Raw genomic sequence first — 13,764 nt, 5'->3', positions numbered from 1 at the left:
TTGGCGTCAAGAGTGAAATGAGGCGGTAGCAGATAATCAATGCTGTTATAGCGATAGAAGGCCTTGAGCTGAGTTGAAGTAATGTAGGGCCTGTTGTCCAACACCAGGGTGCCCTCTCAGTGGTGAAAATCCTCTAAGGACCAGGAATGGTAGCAGGAGTGGTGACGGATGGCATGCACACCACATTCAAGAATTTGAGGATGGTGTCAGTTACCAGCAACCACGGTGGCCCCTAAAATGACCCAGCAAAGTAAATTGGACCTACTCTCATGGGAGGTCCATGCGAGGCCATGGGGAAAAAAAATGTTGTGCTGGGGTTACTTGCTTGAGGAGGCAGGCACAGCAGGAGTGGCACCCATGTTTAGTGTCGGTGCCAGTGCCAGGCCAGCAAACATGCTTCTGGGTCAATGCCTTCATGCATGTGATCCCCAATGAAACACATGAAGTTGGAGGATGAAGGGCTGGAGTGGGTTCAGGATGATGATCCAGCATCCAGCATTCAGCATCCTCTATGGCCAATGTCAAGATGTCCTTCAAGGCACTGAGCTGATCGTGCAGTGAAAAATAATTTTGAAAACCCTCATTGATGTGCCTGGAAACAATCTCGGGGCACCCTTTTCCGACTGCCAAAACACCTTCTTTCACGGGCCAACCATCTAGGGTTTGTTATAACTGGTGGTCCAGGGCTCATCAAAGTGTTTTGTGACAGTTGAATTCCATATCAGGGCCAAGAGAGAGCAGGACAGGGTGTCAGTATTGGCGTGCTGGGCAGTGGGGTGAAAATGAATTTCGTAATGGTACCCACGTAAAAATAGTGCCTAGTATTGGAGGCACTGTGCCGCCTTATTTGGGAGTTTAGAGCAGTGCCCAAACAATGAAAGTAAGGGTTTTTGGTCCGTCAAGAGATGGGATTTGCTGCCATATAAATACACGTCAAATTTCTTAATGCCACAAACGATCTCTAGTGCCTCCTTCTCAAATTGGGAATAGTTAAGCTGTACTACATTTAACATTTTATAGGTGAAGGCAATTGGGCAATCAGAAGTATCCGCCAACTTGTGATACAAGACTGTCGTGATGCTGTACTGGAACAATCCACACATCAGTGTCAACAGCACTCGTGACAATATACGGCATTAGACACGGTACCACCTTGAGACTATCCTTAAGGTGCTGAAGACTCTGTTAATATGGGCCTGACCACACAAGCTTGGCCTCTTTTTGCACAGTGCTTTCTGCACAGTTGACTGAGAGTCTCGTGATCTATGCCACTTGCATAATACATTATTTTCCCCAGAAATGACTGCAACTGTTTAAGGTTGGTTGGTACTGGCATCTTTATGATCACGTGTAGCCACGATATCTTTGTGAGCAAGAATGTGCCCAAGGAGACAAAGAAACTACATTTTTCCAACTGACAGCACTAGCCATTTTCCTGGAACAATTTTGAAAACTGATTCAAGGTTCTGGTAATGTTCAACGTGATTTGATCCCATAGCAATAATGATGTTCAAATAATTCATAAAGTGTGGAATACCCCGAATCGACTGTTCTATTACGTCGGTGCATTTGTAGCGTTTTGAGTTTTTTTTTTTTTTTTTTTTTGTGTTGTGGTTTTAGGGCGCAAAACTTCTATGGTCATTAGCGCCCAAATAGCGTTTTGAGTGCAACAGAGGGGTGACAGCAGTGGAGGCAGCCAGAACATTTGCACTGTGTATGGAGATAATGCCATTGGACAGAGCACAGCAAGAAAATTGTTTTCTCATTTTAAGGAGGATGGTATTGACATTAGTGATTCTCCACATTCAGGAAGACATGCAGGGTTTGATGAAGATCGTTTAAATGCATTAATCCACAATGATCCACATCAGGGTGCTTGAGAAATGGCACGGGTGATAAACTATGGTCATTCTACCATAATGAGACATTTGCATGCAATTGGGGAAGGTTCAAAAATTGGGTGTATGGGTGCTGCACGGTCTAAGCTGAAATCATATAAATCATCGGGTAGCCGTATGTGCATCTTTGTTTGCTCATCATCAGTTGGCTTGTGAACAACACCGATCATTCTTATGCTAGACCAGTACTGGTGACAAGAAATGGTGTGGTTATGCTAACTTAAGGAAAAGAAAGAAATGGTTGAGGCCAAACAAAGTTGCAATGCCCCTTAGGAAGACCTGCACGAATCCACAAAAGATAATGTTATGCACCTAGAGGGACATCAATGGTGTAGTGTACTACAAATTGCTTCCCCGTGATGTAACTGTTACTGCTGACATTTATTGTTAACCACTGACATGTCTTGCGGATGCAGTCCAAAAACAATGACCAAGAAGACTGATGCTACTCCACGAGAAGACCTTCCTGCATTCTGCTAGACTGACAAAAAGCACTATACAGGGTTATTACAAATGATTGAAGTGATTTCACAGCTCGACAATAACTTTATTATTTGAGATATTTTCACAATGCTTTGCACACACATACAAAAACTCAAAAAGTATTTTTTAGGCATTCACAAATGTTCGATATGTGCCCCTTTAGTGATTCGGCAGACATCAAGCCGATAATCAAGTTCCTCACACACTCGGCGCAGCATGTCCCCATCAATGAGTTCGAAAGCATCGTTGATGCGAGCTCGCAGTTCTGGCACGTTTCTTGGTAGAGGAGGTTTAAACACTGAATCTTTCACATAACCCCACAGAAAGAAATCGCATGGGGTTAAGTCGGGAGAGCGTGGAGGCCATGACATGAATTGCTGATCGTGATCTCCACCACGACCGATCCATCGGTTTTCCAATCTCCTGTTTAAGAAATGCCGAACATCATGATGGAAGTGCGGTGGAGCACCATCCTGTTGAAAGATGAAGTTGGCGCTGTCGGTCTCCAGTTGTGGCATGAGCCAATTTTCCAGCATGTCCAGATACACGTTTCCTGTAACGTTTTTTTCACAGAAGAAAAAGGGGCCGTAAACTTTAAACCGTGAGATTGCACAAAACACGTTAACTTTTGGTGAATTGCGAATTTGCTGCACGAATGCGTGAGGATTCTCTACCGCCCAGATTCGCACATTGTGTCTGTTCACTTCACCATTAAGAAAAAATGTTGCTTCATCACTGAAAACAAGTTTCGCACTGAACGCATCCTCTTCCGTGAGCTGTTGCAACTGCGCCGAAAATTCGAAGCGTTTGACTTTGTCATCGGGTGTCAGGGCTTGTAGCAATTGTAAACGGTAAGGCTTCTGCTTTAGCCTTTTCCGTAAGATTTTCCAAACCGTCGGCTGTGGTACGTTTAGCTCACTGCTTGCTTTATTCGTCGACTTCCGCGGGCTACGCGTGAAACTTGCCCACACGCGTTCAACCGTTTCTTCGCTCACTGCAGGCCGACCCATTGATTTCCCCTTACAGAGGCATCCAGAAGCTTTAAACTGCGCATACCATCGCCGAATGGAGTTAGCAGTTGGTGGATCTTTGTTGAACTTCGTCCTGAAGTGTCGTTGCACTGTTATGACGGACTGATGTGAGTGCATTTCAAGCACGACATACGCTTTCTCGGCTCCTGTCGCCATTTTGTCTCACTGCGCTCTCGAGCGCTCTGGCGGCAGAAACCTGAAGTGCGGCTTCAGCCGAACAAAACTTTATGAGTTTTTCTACGTATCTGTAGTGTGTCGTGACCATATGTCAATGAATGGAGCTACAGTGAATTTATGAAATCGCTTCAATCATTTGTAATAGCCCTGTACATGAGATGGGTTGGGAGGTCTTCTGCACCCACCTTATTCACCTGAATTTGCACCCTCAGATTTTAATCTTTTCTGCTCTCTATTGGACATCCTTCAATGAATGTCTTTTTCCGGATGAAAATGCACTCCAAACATGGCTTGACGAGCTTTTTGCCTCAAAACCACACGATTTCTACATGGAATCAAAAACTTACTCAGTGGTGGCAGACTGTTGTAAATAGTGAAGGAGAATATATTATTAACACTTAAAGTCTCTGTTATGTATCTACTGTATGCATCAACTCAATAGATATTGTTGATAAAAGGCAGGTGCACTGCAACCCCATATACCATATAAGACGAACTTCGTATTTCATTTGAGCAACTGACAAGCCTCGTCAAGCGGCAGTTGGAGGTGGGGATCCTTTAAGTCTATCTTTGAATAATAGCGGCTCCCTTGGCAGTTTTGCCAAAAAACCCTCCATATGAGACAGGGCGTAAAGATCTCTGTTAGACTCGTAGTTAACAGTGCGCTCAAAATCACTGCATTAAAAAAAAAAAGGAACCAGAGAAATGTTACCTTGGTGCTGAAGACGTGTGTCCCACCTGAACAGTGTTTTGTACCACATATGGAAGAGGGTGAGTGTGCCAAAACTTGGGCATCACAGAGGGCTTTAGGGAAATGTGAGCCATAAAGTTACATGCACACCTGAACGTGGGTTCGAGGATCTCGTTATACACACACAGGGTGTCCGGATCAGAAAATGGCACTGAGTCTGACTCTGTTTTATCTTGATCATCTACCTTGTACCCAAAACAGGTAAAGCCAAGTAAGCCAAAGATTGTGGCATTAGAAAAGTGCACAATTAAGAAGTTTAACACACATTCAAGGCTTTTGTGCAGTTCTCTGAGTAGAGGAATAGCCCTTACACAGTAAGGCGGGTTCCAGCTTGGGCCCCATCCCAGTGGAGGCAAACCAAACTGGTGGTACGTGTTTTCATTGATTAAAGACACTTCTGTGTTAGTGTGCATTTGGAATGCTACATGCTGGTCACATGTTGTCAAGTTCAGCATAAGCTTTTGCAGCTCTAAGGAAAAAAGCTGCCTGCTTCGTAGCCATAACAACATGGACTGTTGTGCTCTTTACAAACTGCAGCTGGTCATGTGGCCGTGGGCCACTTGTCAGCACACAGTGACCAGGTGATCACTTTTGCTGCAGGACAAGCAGCCGACTGCATGATGTGGGCAAGAGTATGCGCATTACCACAGTCAGGTCAGGGCTGAAGTTTCTTGTACGTGCATGACAGACAATCAAAGCTGAGGAGGGAGAGCATTTCTGACTCACCCAATCAACATACAGAAAGGGCCATCCAACACTTCCAAAGACACAGAATAATCTGCGCATATAAGTGTCTCAGATGACATGGTGATCCAGACGACTGTGAACTAGGTGAGACTTAGAGGCAGAATGAGAGGACAATGAGACAGTATCATAAGGTGACCACTGCTTGCAACAGTGGCTAACAACTTAGGAAACTTGAATGTTGTGTCACTTTTAAAAGCTTGCTGAACTGCTGAAGCAACCTCGAAAAATTTAGTAATTTTACGTATGTCACAAGACTAGGACTGGACTTAACTGAAGCTTTAGCTGTGTCCTTGACTGGGCAAAGCACACAATCCTGTCTAGAATCAAAGATTCTGCGTAAAGAACCTTACAGTTCTGGCACTTCAAGTTGCACCTGTATGCAAGACACTGCAAGTCAGCCACCCAAGCTATATATGAGTGTCCATGTTGTCTATGGTGATGAAACTGGAGCCTAGCTGCACCAAAGTGCATCTGCTGACCATAGTTTTCATTTAATGTAGCACAAAGGTCATTGAAAAACAAGTCATTAGTGTTTGAAGAGTGGTGCAGTTTCTGCACCACTTCTTATAAACGACTACTAGAAAACAAAAGTAAATCACATGGATCACTGAAATGTTATACACATGGCAGTGCAAGTCAAAACACAGGAGGCAGACTTCCGAGGTCTAGGAAGACTCGTTGAAGGGAATAAACGGCAGTGAGGGCATAACCGTGACCACTGACTGCAGGAGAGCAGCCTGCTGTTCTTGTTGAGCCTCAAGGTGTCTCTCTTGATGTGAAAGCTGTTGCTGCCAAAATTCTGTAAGCCTGGAGTCCAAGATACTGGCAAAGGGCATGAACGTCTCACTGAAAACATGACAGAGTTAGTCCTTGTTGCCAATAAAGTACCTGTGCCTGATACAAGCAAATAATCTGTAAACAAAGGCAAGGTTGTCATGAGCGGAGTACTGTATAAATACCAAGAATGTAAGCCAAAAAGTCAATGTCCAAAACAGGGTTGGTATCCAACTTGGATAACACAGCTGATGTGGCATATTAAACAAGATTAACCCACGCCCATTCGCTTAGCGCTGAGCTGCTATCACTCATCCATGTGACCTGGAGGCCATGCCTCTAGTTATGCCTGGCTGAGATCAACCTGCTATCGAAAGTGCCCACTGGTGGCATACTAAAGAGTTATTACATGATGTGATTGTGCAGACACGCCTACACTGAAGGGGTTGTTGTTGTTGTTGTTGTTGTTGTTGTTGTTGTTTGTACTGACCTATGCCCAACGGAGTGTGGAAGGGTCCTTATGTATCTTTGACAGACATGAGCAATTCTAGAAATGTGAAGCACATTTCTGTATTCTTATTCAGCATAGTGTTTGAAACTGAAAGAAATGAGTATTTCTGGTTCTTTGATGACAAGTTTTTGTTTAAGATTTGATAGATGCAGCCTCTTTCACGTGGTTTTGTATGATGCTGTCTTCTAGTGTTATTAGACTTACTGCACTTAGTTGTAACTATATTATTACTTTTAATTACCCATAAACTCTGTTGAATTGACTGTTACAGTTGATTTTGGACTACCTCTTCACAGTACTTCACCATCCATAAAAGTCTATAATTTCAAAACTTAACCATTTTCCATAGCTTGTTGTTGTTGAATATTATTTCTTGATATTGCAGTGCCTGTGTTGTTCAGAAGTATGACACTAAGTTCTTTTGGGAATATGCATAATAGATGTAGGAGTGCAAGTTGTAGACACATGGATAACTGCCGGTACATACGGAAGTTTGGGTCTGGCCATAAGTTGTGCTCAGATAGCCTAATGATAAGCTGGTAGTTCACTATAAAGCGGGAAATCCAGGTTCAAGTCCCGGTCCAGCACAAATTTTCATTGTTATCATTCCCTTATAGAGCTGATGGTTTTTCATATTCATAACTGCAAATATGCGTCATGTAATATTACATCTACTGCAGTTAATTTTAGAATGCAGATGAGGTAAAACAATAACATGAATAAAGAACAAAACAAAAATAAATAAAAAAGAAACAAGCAGATTAAGTGAAGTAGCTATGAAACTCTGAGTGGCACATTTAATTGAAGGAATCATAGTACCTAAATGGTGGAGACAACTTTGTAACATGCAATTCACAAATTTTTGAATAGAATGATTTTACCAAAAGAAATGAAATGCAGATTTTTTTAAACCTCGAACTTTTTCTAAGACAATTGCCTACAGCAAGTTGTGACATATATCCAAGAAACTCTCCCAAATATAATCTTCGATGAAATAATCTGTAAGGGATTGTGTAATCATCAGTGCACAATAAGAACTTGACAGTGGAGTAGAATGCACAAAACACAGACAGACCGTGATGGAATCCAATCAGCATGGAAGCACAACAAGCACTGAACTTCAGTTATGAAATTCAAAGACATGTGCTGTCTCTGCTAGTGACTATGTTTTAGTCTCAGAATAATGCTGTTGCCATACAACCCCCACCCACCCACCCTCCCTCCACCCTTCATTAGACCAGAGCTGAGGGAAAGTATGCAAAAGTGGGTCGAGCGCAATGTTTATTGTGTGCAGGGGTGAACTGGAGAACTGTTGAGGTTTGATTTCTCTCTTTTGTGTGAAACTGTTCTCGGTTTCAGCTTCCTATCAAAGACTGAATCCCCCACATTTGTACATGTCGCAAGACACTACATCCAGAAATAGTGAATATAGGAACAGAAGCCTACATGGAATCATAGGCTGCTGCTCCTGTGGCATTGAAAACTGAGACTGTTGCTGCTGCCGTTGCTGTGAATACTGTTACAGAACCTGTGCAGTGTTTGTGATATTCTGCAGACCTGCTAACACATAATCCTGATGTTGTTGCTGCTGTGGGTTAGTGATGGATGCGTTCCTTGTTTTAGAAACAGTTCCAAATTGTCCTTGACTTGTTTCAGTTAATACTCGTAGTTGAGCAGAGCACAAGTTTATTTCGACATGATTCAGCAGGAAGTAGTCAGCACCCAGTGTAGGTTTGGTGACAATTACTGATATAGAAGTCCACTTTAAAAGCCATCTGAAACCTAATTAATCCACTTCAGTCTGTTTGCCACAGGTAGGAATAATTTAACTCTTGGCTGCTGCAAGCCAAGGCCTTGTCTTTGTTTGCACTACATAGCCAGTAAGTTGTTGATGTTGGGGCCGGAATCTACTAGGTAAATACGTGAAGTGTGTAAGTCCTTCATGTGTAAACACTATGATCTCAGGTAGAAACTCTTAAAATTCTGGTGTGCAGGTAAATCATTGGTGCTCACATTTGCAGTGTTGGATGTGAAGAGATGTGGGTAGTGTGAACTGTAATTGTTGGTCAGCTCTCAGGAATTACTAACAGTTGCGCTGAAATTCCTCTTGTTGCTGTCATAAGTGATTTGTTATGCATTGCTATGTGCGCAGTTTCTTTCTTCTTGCAACTGTTCGGGTAGACACAAAGTGCAATGCACTTTTTGACCTATATACCAAAATTTGTGTGGTGCTAGTGCCATATCAATGTGTATTTGTCGACAGGGTGGCTCATAGTTCTGTAAAACCGTTGTGGGGCGTTGGCCTCCCAGCTGATGTGAGTGAGTATTTTGTTGTATGTGAGCTGCATTTGGAGAGCGTCCACAGATTGTGGCAACATGCAGACTTGCTCCATAAGTGGAATGTGTTGCCTTCTCATAGCAGGCTGTGGAATCTGTGCCCAATAGCATTGGCAGGTGCTCCCATTGCATGACGATGGAAGTAGTCACTGTTAATGGCGATGGAAGTAGTCTCTGTTGTAATATCACTGAAAGATTGCATCACAAAACACACGCTGTCATTTTGAAGTAGTCAGTAAATTTTAGCCACAAGCCCAGTTGAGTGTGAATGTCACTTCTACCACTGGAAACCACTGTGGTCTTTACTGGAAGTGGCTGCTGATTAAACCAAACATGCCATAAAGTTGCACTTGCTTTATCAGTTTTTGTAGTGAGAGGATGTAAATGACACCAAAGATCAGAAGATGATTTGACACCGATCACTTCACTGTACAGTACCCGATAGATATGTTGATCTGGATATTTAAACACTTGTTGCAAAACACTGTCTTTCAGACATTGGTATTTACATTGTTGCAGTGTGTTATGAATAATGTTTGACACTAAAATTTTAGGAGGAACCTTGACTTTGTTGCATGATGTGGATGATGGGTGAAATGATCGGAAAAGGCCCAAAACCTAGTAACCCAGATGATACTCCAAATGATGTTCTGAGCTACATGTGTGAGAGGATCATGAAGTTCACTGTCAAAATCCGTAATTGATTGTCACAGTAGAACACTGTCTGTTGTTGCCAGCATTGTTGACTCACATTTAATGGTCTGCCAGGTGTTTGTCTTCTTGACTGGGTCGCCACTTTTGGGAACTCTTATCTGCAATAAGAACTGTGCATATATGATGCAAAGTAACAAGCAAAACGACCGAGCGAGGTGGCGCAGTGGTTAGACACTGGACTCGCATTCGGAAGGACGACGGTTCAATCCCGCGTCCAGCCATCCTGATTTAGGTTTTCCGTGATTTCCCTAAATCACTCCAGGCAAATGCCGGGATGGTTCCTCTGAAAGGGCATGGCCGACTTCCTTCCCCATCCTTCCCTAATCCGATGAGACCGATGACCACGCTGTCTGGTCTCCTTCCCCAAACCAACCGACCAACCAACAAGCAAAACTTATCTGACACTAGAGTGAAATACACAAAACAGAGGACAGATTGGCATGGAATCTGAACAGCATGGAAGTACAATGAGCACTGAACTTCAGTTAAAAAAGCCAGAGATACACACTGTCTCTGTCAGTGACTATGTTTTATGCTCGAAATAAAGTTGTCACCACAGGATGTTAGTGAGCTGTAAAAGGGGAAAGGTAGTGTGGGGGCTTAGCAATCACTTGCTACATTTGGCAGTGAAACAGATACTGATAATTTGTTATATGTGTCTGTATGGAGAACAGGTCATGAGAAATGATGACACTTTGAAAGGGTTACTGCTGTGTATATTTGTAACATACCATGTGTAGTGGAAAGTGCAGTTTCAGTAGCAACTATCCCACTATATTTGTACAACCAGTTGTACATATTTAAATCCCTTGTTCCTTACTGTGTGTGTAAGATGGCAAAGTTTTGTTAGTGATATATTTTATAATTTCTTTCTTTTCTAGGGACTCTCAAACTGCTCATCCATCCAGAACATTTCATTTCATCAGAGTATTATTGGCGATGATGGTTGTCAGTTGATTTGTGATGCTGTTAAAAAATTAAGAAATGTTCATTCTTTGAATATTTCTGCGTGTGATATTGGTCAGAGTGGAGGTTACTGTATTTCTCAGTTACTAAAGGTAATTTTCTTTACTTGTTCTGAATTCATGATTTTCAGAAAATAAATGTTTAAAATTTCTTTGTTATTGCTCTTGTTAAACTAGCATAAACTATGAGCGGTTGTCTTAAATCACTAACAAAGCATTTAAAGATTATCCATGGACCTAAATATTTATCAATTCTTCCATCAGTTTAATGCCTGTCCTCTTAGAAATTATACACATGTTCTCTAAGAATTCAGGTGCACTTCAAATTACCTCCTGAACTGATCATTGAATGCTGTGTCATCTTCATAGTGGTATTCTCGGGTCTATAGATAAGGATGGTCAGACATTTTTCAAAGCTCACAGACACTAGTGTATTTGCACAATACAAAAATATTTTGTTTATCTGCTTAAAATGATGATAATTTTTTATGTTTATCTAACAAATAACATAAATCAACTGATCCATGATCAGTGGTACATCATTTATTTCTACTGTAGGTGTTTGTTCTGAGCAGCAGTCTGTGATTGACCATGTAGATACAGACTATGAAGAGACAGCAGCGGCCATAGTTGTTCTCATCAAATGGAGAACACTGAGTGAGTGGCCAAGTGCATGTAAAACCCACAGAAGATATGTTCACCTAAAAATATACTTCTATCCTTCTCATAGCTTCGTGTTTGAAAAGAGAGAAACAAATAATGCTAAAATAAAGGCCAATTGTCACTTTGAAGAGGCAAATTAGTTGAACATTTGCAGCCATAAACATGCATTCAACTAAAATTCAGCAGTCTTCTCCAAATTTTGTGCTTTATGATGAAGTACCTTGTGCTGTACACTACATCACCATTCAGTCACGTTTTGCAATTTCCCATTCGCGACCCCACAACTATTCTGTGTATGAGAGTCAGTGTTGGCACAAAGTTGACAGTGAAGCTGGTCAGCACAGCATAATCAGTTAAAATGAGATCCCAGTACAGTTTTGTCAACAAAAAGGAACCAACAAAGTATGAAACAATTTTACATCTCGTTGCTAAAACACTGGATGTTGTAATACCAGGATTGTCCCAGAAAAAGTTATAATGATTCTGTTTTGGTGTTACAAGAGGAGAATCTTGCTTACCTGCAAGAACTATTACCTGTAATGACCACTTAAGCTTCTGACAGAGTACCTGAAGCTAACAGTTCTGCAGAAACAGTGTAGTTTACTGCCAGAAATACATTGCCTGGAAAAAAAAGGTGAAGCACCCAGAAGACAAGGATAGATGTCGATGTAACTTCATACAGATAAGCACTATCAGCAGGTATTTGAATGATTAAAATGGCAGTTCTCTATGACAGGTAGAATGACCACCAGTATGTATTATGTGTCCCCCCCCCCCCCCCCCGTGTTATTACCACAGCTGGCAGGGTATATGAACGGTATTAACGACGTCAGATGTTGAGTGATCACTGTGGAGGACACTGAGATACACATGCTCATGTGAGACAGCATTATCAGGGCCTGACAGTTTGAAATGAGCTTCATTGTGGGTTTCCATCTGTCTGGCTGGTCGAATCATGTAATATCAAGATTTGTGGGGCATTTGAATGTGACAGCAGCCCAATGTCATGGACTCCACTGAAACGTTAGGGCATGAATACTCATCACCATTGTTGTGACCCACATATCTAACCACCACAAGGGAAGATCACCATATTGTGCACTAAACACATTGTAAGCCTCTTCACATCAGTGCCTGTCATATGAGAATAAGTAATGGACTCACTGCACCATTCTGTGTCATTCTGGACCATTGGTCGGAGACCAGCAGCAATCAGACTGGGAAAGTACCATCCCATACATAGACAGCCATTAACACCACAACAGAAATGGCTACATTTGGAGTGATACTGTGACCGGGAAATGGACTGCTAATGAATGGTGTCATGTTGCGTTCAGCATTGAGTCACATTTTGGCACTACCTTTGGAAATGGAAATGCCGTGTGGCTAGGGCCTCCTGTTGAGTAGACCATTCGCCTGGTGCAAGTCTTTCAAGTTGATGCCACTTCGGTGACTTGCGTGTCGATGAGGATGAAATGATGATGATAAGGACAACACAACACCCAGTCTCTGAGCAAAGAAAATCTCCGATCCAGCCAGGAATCGAACCCGGGCCATTAGGTATGACATTCTGTCGCGCTGACCACTCAGCTACCAGGGGCAGACGGCACTACCTTCGATGATCATCATCAGCGAGTACGATAGTAATGTGAGCATAGGTCCAGCTCTTCCATTGTAGGCACAGCAGTGTTATTCCTGGTGTCACGATGTTAGCAGCCACTGGGTATGACTTCAGGTCTTGGCTGGTAGTGACTTAGGAAACTCTGATGATAGCACAATGATACATCACAGATCTCCTGCATCCTCATGTGGTATCTCTTAGTGACAGCATCATGGTGGCATTTTTCGTAGGACAATGTTCGCTTACATGACACACATGTCTGTGAGCTGTCTGCATGATGATGAAGTACTACCATAGCCAGCAAGATTCTGATTGGCCCCAATACAACATGTGTGAAACCAGCTCAGATGTCACCTCCATCCCAGTGCTGGTATCCAGGATATCAAAAACCAATTACTAAAGGTGTGGGCGAGCTTGCCTCAGGAGAGGATACAAAAACTTAATGACAACCTTCCCAACCAAAACAGTGTTCACTTCCAGGCCAGAGGGGCTGCAGCATCATAACAATAACTGGGCTTGTACTGCCAAGTTCTTTGTAAATTTGACTTCCTTTTGTTAACACTGAAATAACATCAGATAACCCCTCAACCTGTGAAGTATTGTTTTATGTCCTCCTCTCCTTCTGGTGCTTCACTGTAATTTATGTGGTCCTTACTCTCTACCTGCTTGATCTTGAACAATCAATTTTCAAAATTTTTGACTGCTGAAGAATGCAATTACATTTTTATGAAATTAATATCTAGTAAATCAACTTAAGGGAATGAATCCTTCCACATAATCATGAATCCTGCGACTCCATCATGTTGTGTCATATCATGTATCTTATATTTTATGGCCAAATATTGTATTTGGCACATCTCTGCTAGTATAAATATCTTCTGCAATATATCACAAGGAAGTAATTTTTCTCTTCATGAATCTTCATTCCTTTCTTTTTTTGCTACCTTTGTGCCCTTTTACCTATACCTTTCTTGCCTTCCATTTATGCTGGCGTGTCCCTGTCATCTAGCATCCCATAGTTTCACTCTGCTCTATAGGCCACACTTTTTTCTCGGCTGTCCACATCCTATATATATGGTTTAGCAGCTTAGT

General features: G+C 42.2%; 1 protein-coding gene across 3 annotated transcripts in view; it reads left to right on the top strand.

Moving 5' to 3' along the window:
• The window catches only part of LOC126162903 (centrosomal protein of 78 kDa-like), a 119,714-nt gene that overhangs the window by 50,590 nt on the left and 55,360 nt on the right, over positions 1 to 13,764 (top strand). For all 3 annotated transcript variants that reach the window (XM_049919711.1, XM_049919714.1, XM_049919712.1), the window contains exon 4: positions 10,305 to 10,481. In XM_049919711.1, the coding sequence (XP_049775668.1) occupies positions 10,305 to 10,481 (177 nt within the window). The remainder of the gene's footprint in view (positions 1 to 10,304; positions 10,482 to 13,764) is intronic.

The sequence above is a fragment of the Schistocerca cancellata genome, chromosome 2, assembly GCF_023864275.1.
Source record: "Schistocerca cancellata isolate TAMUIC-IGC-003103 chromosome 2, iqSchCanc2.1, whole genome shotgun sequence".
Classification (NCBI taxonomy): domain Eukaryota; kingdom Metazoa; phylum Arthropoda; class Insecta; order Orthoptera; family Acrididae; genus Schistocerca; species Schistocerca cancellata.
This window is presented reverse-complemented; position numbering and strand designations above follow the sequence as displayed.